This window comes from Hemicordylus capensis, chromosome 1 (genome assembly GCF_027244095.1).
Source record: "Hemicordylus capensis ecotype Gifberg chromosome 1, rHemCap1.1.pri, whole genome shotgun sequence".
Lineage (NCBI taxonomy): Eukaryota > Metazoa > Chordata > Lepidosauria > Squamata > Cordylidae > Hemicordylus > Hemicordylus capensis.
The window spans coordinates 195,113,615-195,135,771 of record NC_069657.1 but is presented as its reverse complement, the minus strand read 5'-3'; the positions used below and the strand labels follow the sequence as shown (position 1 = coordinate 195,135,771).

The window sequence follows — 22,157 nt, the reverse complement described above, 5'->3', positions numbered from 1 at the left end:
GGCTTTTAAAGGGGCTTAGACAAATTCCTGGAGGACAGGCCTATTAATAGCTACTAGTCTGGTGGCTATAGGTCACCTCTAGGCTCAGAGACAGGATGCCTCTGAATACCATTTGCAGAGGAGCAACAGCAGGAGAGAGGGCATGCCCTCACTTCTTGCCTGTGGGCTTTTCAGAGCCAGAACCATATTCAGGATATTGACGCAACAGAGTGTGGTGGGGGGAAGTACCCAAATCCCAGCTAGAGAATCCAGATATCTGACCAGGTTGATACTTGCCTTAGATACATTTTGATTGGATTACTGCACTGTGGTCTATGTTGGGCTGCCTCCTGAAGTTTGTTTGTAAACTTCAGTTGGCCCAGAATGCTGTGGCCAAATTATAGACTGAAGGTAAATATTAAAAGCTTGTGACTTCCTTGTTGGATTTTAGTTTGTTTCAGATTAAACCAATTCCAAGTGCTTGTTTTTGACCTCTAAAGCTCTAAACAGCTTGGGATCAAGGCACCTAAAAGACTACTTTCTCCCATATGAGTTTGCCCATGCATGAAGATTTTCTGGGAGTCTCTTCTCTGTGTCCTGTCAATATTTGAATGATTTGATTGGGACACAGGAGAGCTTTCTCCGCGGCCATACCCAGGCTCTAGAACAGGGGTGGGCAAATCCTGCCCTCCTGCCATTGTTGAACTAGAATTACCATCATGCCCAGGCACAACTTACTGTGGCTGGGGAAGATGGGAGTTGTAGTTCAACATTGGCTGGAGGGCCAAGTTTTTGCACCCTAATGAAACTGCCTTACTTTAACAAGGGTAAATTTATTTTGATTTGCATCAAAGTGAATGGCGCAAGCCATGGCAATGAAAAAAAGGCTATTTGTGGCAAATTATTGTCTTTTATCCAGAGTCAGCACACACTTAGCTTTGATTAGCACTTTGTTTGGAATTCTTATTTGTTTAGATGGAACTTACTTCTGAGTAAGAATACTTAGGATGGATGGATTTCAATGGAAATTACTTCTGAGTGAAAGTGTTTAGAATGTTAGTGGAATCAACATATTAAGTTTAAATGGTAGTGCCTAAGGTGGTAATTTATGATGACTGACAGTTATAATAAATTTATATCCTGAGGCTATCAAATGATAGCTGCAGTTATCATATTAATACCTTAAGTAAGCAGTGACCCTGTCCTCAAATCTCTCTTGTACATGCTGCACATTAAAAAGTTTTTAAATTGCCATATTTTCAACAAACTTAAAGTTTTTTGTGTGTAATAATGGAATTTTCTTTGATATCATTACAGATTGAGCCTACCCTCACTGTCTAAATTTGCACTGTGCCTATATGAGCAACAGATATACAATAGCCCTCTCATAGGTCATATTGCTGATATTGTGAATAAGGACTTGGCTTCCATACAAGACACAAGGTAATATTAATTTAATAGATATTTCAGAGGCAGGCTTGTGAACATATTTAGGTAATGTATTAACAAAACTATTGTACTAGTTGAGCCTCTCATTTTTTAGTTAAGTTAACTGAACACCATTCTAATGTTCCACTGACAAGGGTTGTGAATGAGACATTGCATTGAGGCTACTCTTCATAATGTCTCCTTATAGAAAGCATAGTTATGCATAAGCCTTAGAGTATATCATATGCATTATAAAGTTATGGAGATAAATTTCCATTTTACCTTTTAGTTTTTCTGGTATTGTGTTCGGCTTTATAGTTGTAGACTCACAAAAATTTCTGCAGAACTGTCCTTGATAGAACCTCTGTGCTCATAATTACATTCAGGACTACAGCTTTCACTTCCAAGACATTAGTGCATTAGTGTTGATCTTTCTCTGCACACTTGCACTGAAGGTTGTTGAAGGGTTCACCAGAAACTGAAAAAGAAAAAAGGGAATTGGAAGACATCTCTCCTTCTGTCCTAAATGTTATGTGATTCAGATTTCTTAAGAATAAACTCGTGCTGCTTTTACAGCATTATTGTGGCTATGGATTTCAGTCCTCTTAGATGATCTGTGTATTTAAAGTACTCTTTGTTTTTCAAGACAACTGGTTTGGGGTCTTATAGAATACTTGGGCATGATCCATTGGGCCGGATCCAGCAGGGCTGTTCTTATGTTCTGACTCAGCCTTTTCAAATAAAAGGACAGCTAGAAAAGTATTGTTTAAATGAATTGTCATATGCTTATTTGTTGCAACAACTATTAGCTTTACGATAAATTTACTTTTTAACTTAGAATTGGCTGAGGGTTCAAGATAGTTTAATAATAATAATAATAATAATAATAATAAATAAAACCCTGCTTAGCTCTGGATTTCCTACATATCTCACCTGTCCTTCGTAATTTAGTTTTAAATACCTGTTGGATGATGATTGTAAAATTTTACACCCTAGTCCTAAGCCTGTCTACCTGGACAGAACTTCTACTGAGATCAGAATTATTACCTTTACGTTACAGATATGGGGCTGAGACTCAGTGACTTGTTAGAAAGCACCTAGTAATTTTGTGGCTGCTGTAAAATTTGAGCTGTGGACCCAGCCTCTTAGCCATCATGCTATTCTAGCTCAAATGTGAAGAAAATATTTCAGTTGACTTGTCTGGACGTACTGTAGTTCTTGGTAGCATTACAAAAATAAAAAAAAATAGAGCGCATTGTAAATATTTTAAATTTTAAAAAATAAAGTAAAAAGGTTTTCTGTTTAATTTTAACTCTTCCCTGAGAGTTTCAAATAGCTCTTCAGAAGCAGCAAGTCAGTAATATCTTACCCCTAAGTATCCCCTCATCCTTTCCGTTTTTGTCTTTTATTGTTTAAAATATAGCATTCTTAAATACTATATTTCATGATGGTGAATAAGTATAACATCTTTTGAATGTTTTTAGGGTCTTGTCAGTTTTGATGATCACCATATCTGGTGTTATCTCGCAGAGTTTTCGAGACCGATTAATACAGAAGGCAGAATTTGTCTTGGAAACCATGGAGCTCATCCCTTTGAATCATGCTAGGCGATTTGTACAGTTTCTCCGGAATATCAAGCTATCACATCATCCTTTGCTGGACAAATGTAACAAAGTTTTTCTTCAGAATGCAAGCCTGCTAGATATTGAGCAGTTGGCTATCATCCTTGGACTTTACCAGTCTTTACAGTTCAACAACACTGAGTTTAGATTGGTTGCTAAACAAAAACTGATGGAAATCATGGATGACTGCAGCAACCCTGTTAGTTTCACTAAGCTGTTTGTTTTGCTTGCTCCCATGGCAGGACCAGAGGTCAGAGAACGGTAAGTTTACCTGCTGGCTTAACTAGGTGTACATATGTGTGCATATTTCCTTTATATAAAAATGTTTACTGAATTTTAGTGAATTTCTTTCAGTGGCTTTGAGGCTCACCCCCCCACACCCCTCCCGCCCCAAGCAGATATCAGATGAAATCCAGCAAAGGGAAGCCATCAGTAGAGCTGTGTTGTCCTCGATGTAATCTTTAAATGGTGACACTTCTTCCTGAATATGTCATTGTCTGTAATCCAGAAAAATGCAACTGCAGATCAAATACATGCTGTAGAGCTTCCCCCTCAACCCCGCTCCTCCTGCACTCTGCAGAAGGTGTACATTCTTAGATCGTGCTGGGGAAGGGCTGTGCTTCAAGAGAGATGGCAAGAGCCTTGTTGAGCACACTTTCCTCCTTCCTCCGGAATAGTAGAAGTCTCTGGTCAGGATCCAAGGGACATCCAGTTTCTTTTCTCCTGCAAACTTCTTAAGTAGTTTGAGGTCCTTCAGGAGGTGCATTGAAATAATTATACTGATGATTAAAAAAAAGTGAAGTATGTCTACAGTGGCTAGCCCATAGCAGTGGAGTTCCCTTAGATTTCACCTACAGTGCAGAACTAAAAAAGAGAACTCCAGTTGCTCTATTTCTGTGTTGAATCTATTACAGTAGGGACAGTATACTGTTACATAGGAACATAGGAAACTGCCATATACTGAGTCAGACCATTGGTCTATCTAGCTCAGTATTGTCTTCACAGACTGGCAGCGGCTTCTCCAAGGTTGCAGGCAGGAATCTCTCTCAGCCCTATCTTGGAGAAGCCAAGGAGGGAACTTGAAACCTTCTGCTCTTCCCAGAGCGGCTTCATCCCCTGAGGGGAATATCTTGCAGTGCTCACACATCAAGTCTCCCATTCATATGCAACCAGGGCAGACCCTGCTTAGCTATGGGGACAAGTCAGTCTTGCTACCACAAGACCAGCTCTCCTCTCTATGTTGCAAATTCAATATTTGCCTATCTCTAATATTTCAATGTCCCATCATAAATCTAGGAACAAAAAAACTGATTTATTTGGGATAGGCTACACACTCCCCCCACTCCAAACTGTCTAATATACAGCCCTAGTGATGGGGTGAGAGGAGATTATTGAATCTGGGGCTTGGCCACAGATGCTGTAATTCTGGTCACACAAATAGCAATAAGGGAACCATTCTGTTTTCCGTCTCCATAAATACATTAATTCTGGCCCTAAGTACAAATGCTCCCTTATGGAGAGCCTCTTGTTATACCCCTAATATTTATTGAAGGTGGGTAACTTTAAATTGATGTATCTTTGCTTAAAACTATTTTTTAAAGCTTTCCTTTGTGGAATCTCATTCTGTGTTTCCTTGCACACTTGCTTTTCTTTTTGAAATAAGAGTGCAATGCACAACTCTATCCCCTCTCAAATGGCTTGTAGGAAACTTGCAAAACTATTTTTTATTTTCTTTCTAGATTGATTGAAACGGCTCTACTAATGGCAGATGAATTTGACCATCAACAAGCATTAGCAGTGGTGGAATGTATGCAAGAAATTAACTGCAGAAATTCACAACTGATCCAGAAGTAAATGTTTAATGCGAAACAGCAGCCTTTGTTGTCATAAATATATTTCCTTTTCTGACCTTAAAGAGCAGAACAAGTGAAAAACCGACAAGTTTACGGAACAATGGCTGACATCCTGACTAACGAAGTGCATGTGCTTTGAGGGACTGTAGGGATGCACCCGAAGTCCTCACACAGCTACCCCAGTCCTACGCCACATGCACGGCTACTCCAGAAGCCTTCGAGTTTGGAGCTCTGCCTTGCACTTCAGAAGCACTCTGAGCACTCTGTAAGATTGGAAGTGCATCGCTGAAGAGCAGCAACATGTCCCCATATCCTACAGAGTGCTTCCGGAGTGCGTGCAGGCACACTCCACACTCTTAAGGGCTGTGGTGCGATGGCACATGAGCTGGAGGACTGCAGAGGCACGAAGGCTCCTGCCATGCTTCCATAGTCCCTCGAAGCACTCATGCTTCATTAGTCAGGCTGTTGGCCAATGTCTTCCCTTTGTCTGACAGTGGTTGAGATAGAACGCAGGATATGCATTACTATTTATATGATGTGCTACGTGATGTTGATTACTGTTGATTACTCACACCACTGCCCTAAGCACATTTATGGGAAGCAGATGGGTGCCACGTGTGTGCTGATGGCGCGCAGGGCTTTTTGGAATGTGCACTGCCCCAGCAGGAAGCTGAAAAGGGTGGTGGAGAGCAGGTAAACCCCGGCTTTCCTTTTTAAAGTCCCCTTTTGAATTTACCTGCAAGTGTTCAAACTGTGGTTCGAGCACATCCCTAATGCATAGGATCATGATGCAACTCATCACTGTGCTTTTGGCAGAAGAATTATTTGCTGTACAATTCTTCCTGGAAGTGCATCCCGCAGCACATACAGCATGTTCTGGCACAGCAGACATTAGTAAAACTAAGTAGAGGAAGTTGTACAAGACCAGAAGAACTGTTTTGGGTGAACTTTCTGTCTTGGGATACTTGTTTGAGATAATTCAAGAACAGAGAGAAAAAATGGCGTACTGCATTTTCTTTCACCTCTACCCTAGTGCCTTGAAATTGCTACAGTGGGCAGTATCCAGATTGTGAGAGCTTTTTAAGTTGTCTCTTTTCAAGTGGAAGCATCCTCTCATGGTTGGGATGTGTGGAGTGGCATTCTATCAAGTGTAAGAGGACTCAGTTGTAAGGTGCCTCTCCCCTATCTATGAACTGAAGCACTTTGGATTTATACACAGGGAATCGTCTACTCTCTTGAAAAGCCAATCCCTTTTTCTTCCCTCCTTTTAAAAGTATTTAGCTTACAAAACTCTTATTTATTAGTGGCATGTCCCAATACCTGTGTGTGAGGTCAATGCTAGTCTTGGCATTATTTTGAGATTGTACTATTTTTGTCACTGAAAAAGGACTGTAGTGTATCTACTTGCAGTTTGGAGGTAGTATAGCAATGTGGTTTCTTGGCATAACCATACAGGTTATGCAAGAGTCAATTATCAGAAAGCATTGGAAGCTCCCAAGCAGCCTGATATAAAGGATATTGTGGTGTTGTCACAAATGTCCTGGTGCGAAAATGTCTTGTGTGTATATCTCGGGACCAGAATCTAGAACAGTTTCTAAAGGAAGTCTTCATTATGATTCATAACTATTTTATATTAGAATTTCATGCTGAAATATAACCTCATCTGTATTTGGTTTCAGGATTTCTTCTCTCCTTCACAAATACTTGGATACTTACAGACCAGTAGAGTTGGCTAAAGTGACACAGTCTCTAGTCCTGCTCCGCGCCCCCAATCATAACCTTTTCTCAAAATTACAAACACTGCTAATTGGGTAAGAAAATACACTTTTTCAGCAAACACTCCATTAAATGTGGTGTTCATCTATTCATCATATCTCCTATACAGCTTATCTTTCTTGCATGTTGGGGTTACCGGGTGATCTTCCATCCAGACACTGACCAGACCTAGGCCTGCTTAGTTTTTAGCAAAGTTGCTGCGTCATGTGCCTTCAGACCATTTTGTACTTTCCTATCTTTAAAGATCTTAAAAGATGACAAAACAACATAAGTCTGTAAATGGCACAGCCTTGCAAATAAATTCACAAAAGTTATTGCCCCAATGCAGTATGAATGGGCAGGTGGGCTAGTAAATTTCTCCCAACATGCAAAAAAAAGATCAATGTTAGGAAATTTAGATTTTAAAATATATTCATTCATTTTCAAACTTCATTCTAAGTATGATATTGTAAGTTCCTAAACCTGTTGCAAAAGAAACAAGTGAATCGGATCAGGGTATAAGATCACTTTGGCTTAGTTTGCAGTCTTCATTGCCTTTTTCCTGCTTTAGGGGTATAAGATTACTTGTGTGTTTAGGACCATAATTTTCCATGTATATCAGTGGGGCTTTCCCGCCAAGCAAGTGTGTGTGTGTGATCTGGTTGTAAAATGCATTACCAATTATTTGAGTTTGTTTGTTTGCTTTGAACTACTCCTCACCGATAAATCTGTTTCTCTTTTTTGATTCTAGCTGTTTACAAACTAGTGTCACACCTGAAGACATTTCCATGCTAACTCGCATTCTCTCCATGCTTCCTTCTTCTTACACGACCAAAGTTGTTGCCACTCGAGTTGATGCCATCTTGCCTCAGTGCAACCTGAGTGATCTGAATTCCATTGCCACAGCAATTATAAAATGGGTTCGACGTGACCAGTCAAATCAGCAAGACCCTTCTGGGCTGTATGGAAAACTTTTGCAGAAAGCCAATCTCCATGCATTTCAGCGACTTCAAAAAGCTAATGATCTGGATCTTTTGTTAGAGGAACTGAAATACATAACTGGAGAATGGTTTGAAGAAATGCTTCTTGAAGAAACCATGGCTGCTTTTCAGCGGTTGATGAACCAAATTACATGGGTGAATGTGCTTGAGTTTTCATCCTTCTTCATCAAAACTGCCTACTTTTGTACTCCACTGCTTGATAGAATAGCTGCTGTTACCCTTCAGAATATAAATAAGGTACTAATGACATGAAGTCATTTTCTCTCTCTTGGAAGTGATAGCACGAGCAGTGTGTGATATTACATTCCATGTGCATTCTTGTTTGGACATATTTTGCCATAGCTGGCTTTAAAAAAAAAATACATTTGGCAGATTTGCTTTAGGTGGTGTGATTGCTGCACTTGCATCACCTATTCATGTGGTTGGGGCAGTTTGATCATGAGGACCCTGTAATACGAAAGCCATAGGTGTCCATTCCCAGACTCATCTGGGAATGTGTCCCAGATTATCTAGAGTGAGACTGGAAGCTGGGTTCAGGCTGTTGTTTTCCCTCTATTTTCCCCCTTCACTTTACTCCACTACATTCAAATAAATGTGGACTCCTCCTGTTAGCTTGTATTCTGCCCATGATGAAGGGAGTGGGGAATAAGCAAAAGAGGGAACATGAAAGCTTTAAGCATATTAATCTCCACCTGGGTGGAATAATCTGAGCAGGTCTATATGTCTGTTAACAGGCTAGGTATAAATTTGATACTTTACTTTTTAAAGCTGAACATGAAAGCAGCTGACAGACCACTCAGGGAAATTCTGTGGCTTATGACAAATCGTTATGCTGATGCCCCATGTCATTTTGTGTCCATTTGGCATTGCACAGAAATAATCTGCTGCCTCTGGACGATGTGTGGACAGCACAGAATGAGCCTTCCTTGCTTGTTGGCAGATTTCCAGATATGACCCTGTAAACGAAACCAACTGATGGCTGTGGCAGACCCTTCCCTTTCATAGCATTTCGAATGATTTACAAATCAGGTGAGCAGGCATATTAAGTACCCATACCCGTCTCTTTTCTTTTCCAGATTTACTATTCAGGAACTTACTCTGTTCTCCTTCCCTTTGCTGTTCTGAATTACGATCCTCCCCAAAGTGAGGAGTTTTTTGAGGCTTGCATTGGCCATTTCAGCTCTCACTTGGGTAAGTTCATAATAGAATGGTGATTGTCGACATTTCCCCCAAGGTGCAAATCAGCAATGTGCAAGAAGAACCCGAGTTCAATAGTGATTTTTTGTTTTTTTGTTTTAGGCAAGAGAACTAATACAATGTTCAGAACCTTCTATTATTTGTTTCCAGTGGGGACTGTTCCAGCCTTTGAAAACAACAATTGGTGCTTGATGAAGAACAGGTTTTATTTGTGGGTGGGTGCATAGAACTAGAGCAGATTTTAAACTTGTGAGGAATGAAGTGGGAATGATTTCTTTTGTGTATCTTTCAAAATAACCACAGTGCTAAGTAGAAAGTATTTAAATTGATTAAAGGAAATGTGCCACTTGCTGATACAAATCCCAGATTTTTAAAATAACCTTCTATGCCCTTATTCCCTGGAAGGGTGCTTATTATATGAAGTTGCTCTGTTTCCAGAGAAGCTGGAACTGCAAATGTCCCACTTTTCACTGCAGGAATTGATTGTACAGCTTCAGGAGGCATTGCAATGTATGGAGAAGAAGTTGGGAGGCAAGGACTGGGTGAATACAAGTGTGGGAATAGCTTTGGTAACAATTTTTTCACATAAACCATGATGGAGATAGCGTAGGTCAGGGGTGGGGAACCTTAGCCCTCCAGCTGTTGTTGAACTACAACTCCCATCATCCCCAGCCACAATTATTGTGGCTGGGGATGGTGGGAGTTGTAGTTCAAAAACAGCTGGAGGGCCAGGGTTCCCCACCCCTGGCGTAGGTAAAGGCCAAGGGTGTGAAAATAAGGCTGTGCCATGTATCAATGTGCCATTAATCAGATCACTTTTGGAATGGTGATATTTGGCATAATATTCTCCTAGCTGCAGAGAGACCCATCAGTGACGCGCAGGATAGGGACTGAGGGCGAGCGTCATAGCGATGAGTTGATTAACTTGCTTATGCAGTATTTGCCAGCCATTGCACATGCGAGAAAGCGGTGGAATCATGTGGATGTCACAGAGCCATTCAAGGTGTCCGAAGTAGGACTGTGCACATCAGAAAAAGGGGGATTCCAACATTGGCATTTCTGGCCCCCTACTGGGAGGCATCAGAATGTGAGGCAAGTACCTCGGGACAGCCCAACAATGTTTGGGAGCTGGTGGCGGGGGTTGGGGGGGCTCATGGCAGGCAGAGAATGACACGGGGAAGCCTGCATGGCTGCTGGGAGGACACGTGGGCTTCTGAGCATTGTCTTGCTCGGAGTTTCTCCCATTTGAGAAGTTCTGAGCGGGACTACAATGTATAGAAGCCCAGGCGTCCTCGCAGCAGGCACACGTGCTTCCCAGGCTGCCCAGTGTCCCTCCCTGCCTGCCCCCACAACACAAGCTCCCGTATATCACTGTGCCACCCAGCCAGCCCTGCACGCTGATACCTCCTGGTGGTGGGGCCCGGGAGTTCTGATGTTGGAATTTCCCTTTTTCTGATGAGCACAATCCTAGTCTGAAGTATACCTTGTGAGGAGTGTGTTTTGTGCACCCCTGTATATATTTGGCATCTTTAGCATGCTGATAAATTGTGTGTTTTGTCCACATTTTGATCAATTGGGAAGACTTAATCCAAGTGAAGGACTCGTACTATTATGTTAATCAGGCTTCTAGCAGCATTTTTTACATTGGGAAACAATTGGGGAAATAGAGATATCCCAGTCCAGCACTTGGTTTCTGTTATCTGTGCTGTAGCAACAGTCTGTTTCCTAGAACTAAGTCGCTCGATTCAGACATCATGCTAAGCCATCCTTTGTGCTGACCATCATTAAGAAGTCTCGCCAGAGCTTCCAAGTGTACAAAAGGCAAAGCATGGTTTAGAGCTGTTTCCTGCTTCCATTTTCCATTTGCTAAAATGGAAAACTTCCACTCAGCTAAAATTCACTCTTGTCTCCAATTGTGCATCACCCTCTTGAGCTGGAGCAGTGGCATAACTGATTTGGTCAGTGGTGTGCAAGTTCAGATAGAATGGCAAACCACCGGTAATGCAAACTGTAGTTTGCAAACCAGTTTTAAACAATGGTTTGATATCTTGGTTTAGCAGCCTTTCACAAATCATAGTTTGTGAGCTGGTATGGGTTTAGACCTAAGAACAAACCTTGCCTTGTCTTTTATATCTAAATGCAGCCATTGAGGCTGTTCTCACAAGCAGCCAAGCCTAGGCTTGGCTGCCCGTGAGAAATGCTAGGATCCATGGTGGTGCCCCAGTACTGAAGCGCAACTCTTAGCCTGGGCTAATGGAGTGAGTGCATCATTAATCCAGGCTCTGGGATCGTGTGTTAGTGTGGGCTGCTTGCAACACGCACTGACTCAGAGACTAGCACCTAGAGCAGGCCTGCTCAATTTAGGCCCCCCAGCTGTTTTTGGACTGCAACTCCCATAATCCCCAGCCACAGTGGCCAATAGCCAGGGATTATGGGAGTTGTCGACCAACATCTGCAGGAGGGGCTAAGTTGAGCAGCCCTGACCTAGAGTGTCTGTCTTCCGGAGGAATTCCCCAATGTGCTGCGCTTGTGGTGTGGTGCATTGTGGGATTCTTCCAGCCTCCATAACATCGTGCCAGTCACCACCATGGTGATCATGTGTGCAGTGGCATGGCTGGGGCCAGTCTGGATAGTCTTTGGGGAAGATAGACTTAACCCTGCCTTCCCCCTCCACCATCCACACGATTGTGAGAATGGCCCCATTATGTTGTAACGGCTTTGTCTGAAATAGTTTTGGGCATTAAGAATGTTTTTCCCCGCCCTCATTATGACACATTCCCATGATTTCTGGAAATATATCTTGGGGTTTTTTTTCATTGCCTTTTATAGTCTATGCAACAGGCTTCTTTTAACTCTTATGATCCCAGCCAGCCATAATGGAAATTGGACTTGTTGCTATATGTATTGAAACTTGTCTGTGCTAAGAAGAACTTGACATGCAGCGCTGAGAAAACATTTATGAGCCTCCTAGGATGTTAGCACCACCTAATGGCGCAGTGGAGAGGCAACCTGCCTAGGGAGCAGGAGGCTGTTGGTTCGAATCCCTGCTGTGGTGTGTTTCCCAGAATATGGGAAACTCCTATATCAGGCAGCAGCAATATAGGAAGATGCTGAAAGGTATCATCTTGTACTGTGTGGGAGAAGTCAATGGTAAACCCCTCCTGTATTCCACCAAGAAAACCACATGGCTCTATGGTCACCAGGAGTTGACACTGACTTGACAGCACAACTAGCAACTAGGATATTAGCACAATTATTATTCAAAACATGATTAGATCCCAAGCTAAACCCTGATAAGAGAATGAGGTAACCCTATAACTTGGGCAAAAGGATATATTTTGAATATTCACCCAACAGAAAGATTCAGTGACCAACATCAAGTAACTGGTGGCACCTCCTTGAGCAGCAATAACTGCAACTCAACACTTCCTTTAACTGGTGATCCGTCTCTCACATTGGCTTGGAGGACTCTTGGCCCATTCTTTGTTTCAAAACACTTTCAGCTCTGTGACATTTGAGAGCTTTCTTGCATTAACAACTCCCTTTAGGTCTTGGTACAACATTTCAGTAGGGTTTAGGTCAGAACTTTGACTTGGCCACTCCAAAACACAAAATCTCTTCTTCTTTTAGCCATTCTGTGGTAGACTTACCTGAATGCTGAAGGTCGTCCTCTTGCTGCATGACCCAGTTTCAGCTCAGCTTCAGCTCATGGACACATGGCTGACCTTGTCATCTAGAATTTTCTGATATGCAGCTGAATTCATGGTTCCATCAACAATGGCAAGCTGTCCAGGTCCTGATGAGCAAAGCAGCCCCAAACCAGAGGCGTAGTGTCCATTGTGCGAACGGGTTCAAAGAGCCTGTGCCGCTACATCCCAGGGGCGGAGGGACCGCACAGTTCTGTTTTTGAGAGGTTTCAGCCAGTGCTGACGTCCTAGCTTGGCTGTGAACACCTCTCCCTGCCTTTGAAAGCAAGGAGAAGCCAACACAGCCATGCTGGGAGCCCAGCACTTGGTGAATTGTTTTTCAAAATGGGGTGCGTGCCCTCATTTGCTATAGTTGACATCAGATGCAGGGGGCGTGGCTGGGGTGGTGGGAGCTGGCGGCAGTGGCAGCTTAAACAAGAGCTGCTGGCATCCTCGCCAGTGTTCCCTGCTAACTTGGCCAAGAGGCACCTTTGAACATGGTGATTCTCTTTATTTAGCAGGGGGAGAGTAACTGGCCCTATCCAATCCCAGCACAGGACCTCCAGTGACTGTAGCTGGTGTCATGTTTCTTTTAGATTTTGAGCCCTTTGGGGACAGGGATCAATCTTATTTATTATGTCTCTGTGTAAACCGCCCTGAGCCATTTTTGGAAAGACGGTATAGAAATCAAATTAATAATAATAATAATAGATCCCCAGGATCCCCAGCCAAAGGCCATTGCAGCTGAGGATTCTGGGAGTTGTAGTCAAAAGCATCTGGGAATCCCTCTTACAGGGAACACTGATCCTTGCTATGCCACTGCCCCAAACCATGATGCCTCCACCATAATGCCTGACAGGCGGGATGAGGTTCTTGCTTTGGAAGGCAGTGGGTTTTTGCCCAACAAAATGTGTCTGATTGTGTCTGAAAAGTTCAATTTTTTATTAATCTGTCCAGAGAAAACTATTCCAGAAGCCTTGTGGGTCATCCAGAAAGTCCTTGGCAAACCTGAGCCGGGCAGCAATGTTATTTTTAGAGAGCTGTGGTTTCTTCTTAGACATTCTCCCATAAGCACCATTCCCATTCAGTTTTCCCCCCTGATGGTTGATGCATGAACCCTCACATCCGCTGCAGTGAGAGAGGCCTGCAGATCTTTAGATCAGTGTTCCCTCTAACAGGGATTCCCAGATGTTGACTACAACTACATAATCCCCAAGCAAAAGTCACTGCAGCTGGGGATTCTGTGAGTTGTACTCAACAACATCTGGGAATCCCTGTTAGAGGGAACACTGCTTTAGATGTCAGTCCGGGTTTCCTTGTAACTTTGTGGTGGTTTTCCAGGTTGCTCTTGGGGGTGATCATGGCAGGAAGACTGCTCCTGGGTAGCGCTACTGTAGTCTTCAACTTTTTCCATTTGTATTGTCCGACAGTGGATGGATGGAACCCCAAATGCTTAGAAATGGCCTTGTAACCCTGTCCTTACAGATCAGCATCAACCACCCTTTTTCATAGTTCCTCTTTCTTTTGATTGTGGCATGATGGGTTCCCACTGACTGTCCTGGTGCTGACCTAATACAGGGCCTTTAGGACATTTATATAGGACAGGATGGCCAAACTCAGTCATGCAGCTCTCCTCTATGGAGTGGTTTACTTGTTACCCAATTAGTTAGGCTCCTGGTTATTAGCCCATTAATTGTGCTAAGGACACTAGGGGTTCACTTACTGTCTCACACACTGATCCTGAATTAGTCTCATTGTTTCCACTTTGTACATCATCGTGTTTCAAACACAGCATTGCTTAATTCATGCCTTTTTATTGCATTCGGAAAGACCGGTTGCAATTACGCAAGGGTATCATGATAAGACCTTGCAGTGTGATTCTCATTATTTTACTTGGGGTTCATGCTTTTTTTCAGTATTGTACCTGAGGATCAAATGTTGAATTAATATGTGGGGAGACATAGCTGTATGGCTTCTCAATAGAAGGAAGATGGTCAGACTTTGTGATGGTTGAATCAATGGCCATTTCTTTTGGGTTAGTCCCATTGAAGGTCACATCAGTATAAGTAGGTATTTAATATGCATGGATGCAATTGATGAATTTACAACTGACAGAAGTTACGATGTTAATGCATTTGCACTCATAATAGAGACAAAAGCAGCAGTGATGAGGCTATGGAACTGAGTGTCATGAGAACCCACTTTCATGTGGGGAAAATGTGCTTATAGCTTAGGAAATATGTGGACAATGTCTCCTGAAATCTCAGAAATGGAGAGAGGAGAGTCATTTAAAAACTACTGTTCTCTGGCCTACCCAACCCAGTCTTCATATCCCTGCTCCTTCTATTCCAGTTCTTGCTTTTTTTAAAAAGGCAAAAAAATCTAGGTCTTATGAATGCAACTATGTTTAACTTGAATAATTCGGATATCAATTTGTGTTAAGGTTCAGGTTTTGCTATCTTAAAAAATATCAATGAAAGTATTCATTGGATCTATTTACTTTCTACAGATTCTTTTGAGCCTCATCTCCTTGTGCTGCTTGGTTTTGCTATGGCTACTGCTGAGTATTTTCCAGAAAATCTGATAAAGTCTATATTTAATGTTGAATTTCTTGCCAAACTGGATACGCAGCTTGGAAGTAGGTGATAATTATGAATTTTTTACATTTCTAATGGATTTGGGGAAGTCTTTGTGTCTTGAGACTTTTTGTAAAGATTTGTGTTTGGAACAGGGATGGCTAACTGTATTCACAGGTATTATTCTATTCCTCATTCACTGGGGAGTAAAATTCAGAAGGATGAGCTCCAATATGTACTTGGGCTGCAGTATTAATGGGTAGGATCCCTCCACTTGTCCAGTAGCCGGAGTGAACTCCATTCCCCTATGTGTGAACTGGGCCTTTGACATCTAGGATAGTGGTTACAAAACCTGTTTAAGGGCATCGGCAGCAGAGTTTTGTTCCTGTTTGAGAGCCTCCTGTCATTCCCAGTCACTGGCCTGTCAGTTAACTGCTTTTTAGCTGCAGTTAAGACAGCACAGCCAAGATGTATAATCCATTAAGGATGTATTTTCTGCAGATTTCCAGATAGTAGAGACAGGTTTCAGTACTACAACTTTTCATATCTAGTATGATATGCTGTTGCTGCTTCAGAGGCTACCATAATATAAAACAAAATTTAATTCAGTAAATTCTGCATTGAATTTCTTTGGAAAACAAACAAAAAACCTTCCCTTACTAAAAATGAGTGCCACTGCCAAGGGCTGGAAGCCTGGTCCTGGGTATGCTCACCCGCTGAGTACTCCAGATTGACAAGGGGAGGGGGACTCCTGAGGCCAGCAATGCCCCATGCCCCGCCAAGGGCTGGATTTCAATTCCTGCTGGCTGAGGAGAGGGGGGACTCTTCCTTTGGTTCTTCAGCAAAATCCTGTGCCACTGCAGAGACTGGAAGCTGGGACCCGAGTATGCTTGTCCTCATGGAGTTCCTCAACTTGGAAGGGAGAGGGACTTGCCTTGGATCAAGGAAAGCACTGGGATGCCATGATCACCTCATGATCACCTCACCTGCAGGGTGCTGGCATCCTGTAACAATCTTCTGTTTCTGTCTCCCCACCCCCCACCTTCTTCTGGCCTGACCAGTAAAAAGGGAGGAAAATAGCCAGCCACAAAATAGCCAGCTAGTCTCTCTGGCCGGGCTGTGAACCTGCATCCTTTCACAGTGGAGACAGGAGAAAGACTGGCTTCAGAGAGGAAATAGGAGCTGCCTCATATTTACCCACATCTGGCTAAATCTTTCTCCAAACAACCTGCCTCCTGGTGAATGAATTGGAGACACACACACACACACACACACACACACACACACACACACACACACACACACACCCAATAGTCCTGGACCATTGTGGGGTAACTTAATAGGGAGAACTTTAGGATCCAGCCCATTCAAAAACGTTTGCAGTGCTGATAGTTCTGAGTTTCCGTATTATTGTGTAAGAGACCCCGTTTGTTTCTCTGGTTGTGATACTTACCTTGTCGAAATGAATGCTTCCTTCACACTAATAGATGCATTGTTTGGGCATACCATGTTGTAAATGATGTGCTGGGTATCTTTTGTTTCTTCTTGTTTTTAACAGTACTATCAGATGCCTTAAACAGAAGGGTCCGCTTACGACTGATGGAGCTGAACCGAGCAGTCTGTTTAGAATGCCCCGAATTTCAAATTCCATGGTTTCATGAGCGCTATTGTCAACAGCTGCAGCAAAAAAGTGAATATCTATGCATTTAATTCTCTTACGGCCGACTGAGTAGGGAACTGTGTGGGAATGTGGGGGTGCATCTGGATGCCTGCTGGAACTCTTGCGAGGTCCTGTAAGAGTTCCAACCATTCCCTTGGGAGGGAACGGCAGACAGGGAGGCAGGCCCGGGAGAGAGGAGGAAGAAGCAGAATTGAAGGGGAATTGGCAGAGTCAGGGGAAAGGAGGAAGAAAGGAGGAAACTGGACCCACTGCCTTGGGAGGGAACGGCATCAAAGGCAACAAGACACCAGGCATCCGCCCCCAAGCAAGCCACCCAACGGGAAGTACGGCCGCTTTGGGAGCGGCGTAGGTGGGAGATAAATAATGGTGGCCAGAAGGTGGGGGGCTGAGGAGACTGGGGCAAAAGGGGGGGGGAGGAGTGGGCGGGTGAGAAATAATGGTGGCCGGGCGGGCAGGAGATAAATAATGGCAGAGGGGGTGAGAAAGCAGAGGAGACTGGGGCAGAAGGGGGTGGGGGGAGTGTACTGCCTCACAGATGCTCTGTGCGGGTTCAGCAGCCACAGCCATGCAGGAGGATGTGGCAAGGGTTATGCGTGATGGCGGAGGAGGCGCCTGATTGGCCAGGCACCAGTAGGCTGCTGGCAATGGCCGCTGTGTGTGTGTGGGGGGGTGCGGCAGCGGAGGCAGCAGACCTAGCCCGCCTGCGGCAAGGAGGCTGCAGAGGGAGCAGTGGGCCTAACTGGGGTGAGGTGGTGGCAGCAGGCCTGGCAGAGGGGGTGGCGGGCCTGGCTGTGGCATGGAGGTGGCAAGCAGGCTGCACGCCCATGGCCTCTGTGAGGAGGGGGCGGGGGTGGGCCTAGCCCTGCTGCAGCGAGGAGGCTGCAGGGGGGGGTGGACCTGGCTGTGACGAGGCAGCGGCGGCAGGCCTGGCGGAGGCTGCAGAGGGGGCGGCGGGCCTGGCCGTGGCGAGGTGGCGGCGGGCAGCCACAGTGAGGAAGTGACGGCATAAACCATGAACCGCGGCTGGGGAGTGGAGGGGAAAGCGGCCTGGCAGGGAGTGGCAGGGAGAAGAGAGTGGGCATCGGGGAATGGAGACTGTGGTAGAAGCTGGTGGGGGAGGGCTTGGGGAAGGGGAGTGTACTACCGCACAGATGCTCTGTGTGGGATCAGCTAGTTTACACTATATTTCCTATTCATGTCCATATGTCTTAATGATTTTGGAGAGTCATGTAAATTATGTCACAGAAAATTTCAAAAATAGGCCTTTTCTTTGGTGTGGTGCAAATGTCCCATTTCAACTTGGGCATGTTTTGCTCTGGATTACTATATTTGTGTGTGTGTGTCCCCTCCATGTTTAAGTGGGGAGTGGGGCAAAGATGTTGAAAATTTCCACACACACATACTCCTCCAATATAAGATACAGCCCTCTTGAATATTAATATGGGAGACAGGATAGGATCCAGAAAAAAACACTTCAGTTTTAAACAATTTTTATCAAGGTAAGCAAATACATTTATTTATTATTTATTTATTTAATACATTTCTATACCGCCCAAAACGCAAGTTCTCTGGGCTGTTTAAAATAGATCCTCCCCTTCACAATATGCCACCAATTTAGATTCAGGGAGTGCTGCTCATTGGCACGGAGTTGCCCATGAAGCTGAAAATCCCACAACATTGGTTTGTGTTGCAGGCTGCTGGATCCCCTGTTCCACACAGCTGTTCTGTCCCACAAATTGCAGGTTATCTCCTCTTCTGTCTTCAGTTTTTCTACTCCTGGCTTCCACCAACAATACACGGCGCCCTCCACTTGTCAAAGTCACAGTGTAATTATCTCTTTTCCTCCACTCACTTGACATTTCATCTCTCCTTTTTCCTCTCTCAAACTGTCCTTTTTCAACTGTGCCTTTCTCCCCAAGATTCTAGTCCTATCAGCAACAGTTGCTAGGACCTCTCTCCACTCTTGACTCCTCCCCTTCATTACCTCCAGATGTATCTGCCACATTGCATCCCTGTGATGAGATGTTCTTACTTTTCCTTTCCATTCTGATATTGTTTTATGGCTTTGGTTTTTCTTTTTTGCAGGCAATGGTAATCTTCGTGCATTGCAACAGCAGATTCACCGGCTGCTGGGAGAAATCTTGGGAGGACGCAATTTTGCCAGGGCATCTGTCCTCACCCCCTATTATTATGGAATCGGTGGGTGTTTAGCTCAATGGGAGTCACCTTTTTTAATCAGCACTTGATGGGGAAGAGGTTGTTACTGAGACTCTTCTTCAAATGTGCAGAAGCAAGCTTTGGTTATCAAAAGCTGTGATCCTTAGCAAGCACAGAAGGGCTTTCCAGTCAATCTCATTATGTAGTTATACAAATGCACAGTTTTTGCTTATTGTTGGTTGAAGGATCCCACATCTTTCCTGAAGGTAGTGCTTCCATTGCAAAGGTGCCATACTTCCTGAATGGTCAGATCATAATATTTTAGAAAACTCTGCTTTCCCCCCAGCTAGTGCATCTGCTATACTTGCAGCTTCTGTGTGGAATGAGGTCATGTGAGTGCCATGGAGGCAAGTGACAATTCCCTTGTGCCCAAAGCATTTTGTGACATTTACATTTTTAGGTTTTGTAAGCCTACCCCAAGTGTCCCCCCCCCCCACCATCTGAGCACTGTAGTGTTCCAGTAGCATCCTTTAAAAAGAATGAAGCAAGGCAAGTATATAGTCCCATCCCCACCACCATTCAGCAAACGAAAGCAAAGCCATCACCTCTGCTTGCACTTGGGTCACATTTTGCTTTGTTGCTACTGTTTACAGGATGCATGCTTCCCCTTCTTAGTGCATGAAGCACATGTTTTAAAAACAAATGAAGCACTGATTTAAAAACAAATAGTGTAATCCCGCACAGCAGCATCCTAATATCCACAGTGCATGGTCTTGATAACCACACTATTGCCTCTGCATGGAACTGGTGGGGAATGTATGTCAGAGGATAAGATGGTGAAGCCATGCTTTGGCATCCTCTGGAGAAGTCTGCATGTGAAATGATAACCCATTAACAGCAAGAGCTCATCCATCCTAGTAAATGTGTTTGGGATTGTGGTGGAGAAAGATTAACTGGTTGCTCCACTAACATTAGTGGAACTGCAGTAGTTGAAGAGTAGGATTGAGTAGACAACAGTAAAATACAATAGCTACAGTACCATTTTGTGTCTGTGTCTGTCCTGTCCTGAGCTGTAACATTCAGAAAGCATAGCTACACATTTTAAATTGCACCCCATATCAATTATTGGCACTGTAAATTCTTACCTTTCAGATTTTGAATGTATTCTTGATAAAAACAAGAAGCCACTTCCGTATATGGACCAGAATGTCATCCTGGCTGACTTGGAGAGAGTGCACTGGGGACAAGATGGCCAGCTCATGGGAAAGAAAGGGCTGCCGCCAGGAGCTCAGAGGTTGTAATCCACTTTCTGCCCTAACTAGACAATGACATGCCACTGGATTTGGAGAAGGAAGCACTGGCCTGGTAGCCTTGGCCGGGGAGATGCATTCTCTCTTTCCTTCCCAACCCACAGGGACCCAAAGGGATGCAAAACATCTTAAATGGGGGCAGTTCTGGGACTATCTGGGACTAGATATGTTGGCAAAATGTATATATCTCCTGTTTCAGATCAGTACTATAGGAAAAACATTTGCAATAATTTACTATCGCTCATTTAAGAAGGATTCCTTTCTTGATTCTGTAATATTCCTAATACAGCAGCACACTTCTTGATAGAGCAACTAATTCAGTACTATATTTTCTCTGTCTTATTTGATTGCCTGATAGCAGACTGATTTCTAGTTGGCTGTGTTGTAAAAGTTAAATGATATTTGTCAAAATTACATAAGTTGCTTTCAAAAGACTTTGTAGGGATACCTGTTTATGTATAAGTCACTCATTTATACACCTACATTACTTTGCAGAGATTTGTGTGCACTCACTGCCTGTTTGTCTTGTATGTGGGAGTGACCATTCACTTCAATGGAGAGAGGTTAACTGTTTGTACAACAGAATCAGTGTGGATTGGCTCTCTCTATTGCAAAGAACTGGAAAAGTCATTCTAGGCAGGAAAACTCTGTGTACCCTAACCAATGTGTCTTTACTTGGGACAGATTGATTAATTGCAGCTTAAAGCTGGAATGCACTATTTTCATGTAAAAGTTTTGTGCACATTCTCTAACTTTTTCTGTAATAGTTGGAGATAAATATTTCAGGAATATGTCTTCCTTTAGGATCTTGTCATGCAATGCAATTTTAGGGTTCTGTGGAATTTATTCCCTAATAAGGATGCATAGGATTGCAACCTTAGCCAAAGATGAGCAGATTTTGTCTAAAGTGTACTTTACTGGCACTTTGGACTACAGTCTTGGCTGAATGAAGTGTAATCTAATTTCTGGATTGTTTTATTCAGAATAGCTGTGGAATTTCTTGATTCAAAAGCCTTTTGCAAAAACTCATATCACCTGAAAGGAGAAGTTGCTATGAAAAAGCGACATTTGGAGATTCTAGGATACCAGGTTGTCCAGGTATGGCGCATGCTGAATTTTGTATCAGTGTTGTATAGAATTGAAACATTGTTTTGAGAAAACATTGTCATTTGTTTAAGAAATGGTTCTTATAGCAAAAAGTCAGTCATTCCAAAGATTGCTCCCTCTTCTTGGAAAGCATCACTTTAACATATATTTATTGCTGTAAACCACCTAGAGACTTCGGTAGTGGACAGTATATAAATATGTTAGATAAATAAATATGATTGAACAACAAGTAGTGAAGCTATAGTGAGTTCTTAAAAATTGCACAGTTGGATGAGTCCCATTGAACAAAACAGAACTTGCTTTCAAGGACCTATACATAGCATTTGGCTGCTTGTCCCACTGAGATAAATGGGACTTATTAATTGTGACTAACTTGTTCCATAGTTCTGATGTAATCCTGCCCAATCTTCTAACGATGGGAGATCAGAAACACTCTGATAGGAACTAACTATAGTTAGTGTTCTGTCTGCATCCATATTTTTACCACTTAGTTCCAAATTGGCTTGCTACCAAATTAAAAGTAATCACATAACTTGTACCAATGTTGCACAGATTACTGAAATTGTAACAGTTTACTATTAAACTTATGTTCTTTTAGATCCCTCATTTTGAATGGAATTCTATGGAACTGTCATCAAAGGAAGCATGGATAGAATATCTAAAGAAGAAAATATTTGAAAATGTTTGACAAGATATGCAATCATGTAGCACTTACACTTACATCATGTAGACAAGACATGCAATCATGAAGCTTTTATATGGATATAGTTTCTATTTGAAGGAATGTTAAATATGTTCAACCTTA

General features: G+C 43.1%; 1 protein-coding gene across 5 annotated transcripts in view; it reads left to right on the top strand.

Annotated features, from left to right (window-relative positions):
- The window catches only part of FASTKD1 (FAST kinase domains 1), a 30,254-nt gene extending 8,097 nt beyond the window's left edge, over positions 1-22,157 (top strand). For 4 of the 5 annotated variants that reach the window (XM_053265022.1, XM_053265017.1, XM_053264997.1 and 1 more), the window contains exons 4-15: positions 1,297-1,422; positions 2,892-3,290; positions 4,769-4,879; positions 6,562-6,693; positions 7,389-7,875; positions 8,715-8,829; positions 15,031-15,159; positions 16,656-16,787; positions 18,864-18,977; positions 20,088-20,229; positions 21,229-21,343; positions 21,951-22,157. In XM_053265022.1, coding sequence (XP_053120997.1) covers positions 1,297-1,422; positions 2,892-3,290; positions 4,769-4,879; positions 6,562-6,693; positions 7,389-7,875; positions 8,715-8,829; positions 15,031-15,159; positions 16,656-16,787; positions 18,864-18,977; positions 20,088-20,229; positions 21,229-21,343; positions 21,951-22,040 — 2,092 coding nt within the window. In that variant the 3' untranslated portion in view covers positions 22,041-22,157. The remainder of the gene's footprint in view (positions 1-1,296; positions 1,423-2,891; positions 3,291-4,768; positions 4,880-6,561; positions 6,694-7,388; positions 7,876-8,714; positions 8,830-15,030; positions 15,160-16,655; positions 16,788-18,863; positions 18,978-20,087; positions 20,230-21,228; positions 21,344-21,950) is intronic. The other variant, XR_008310334.1, reaches the window with a different exon arrangement.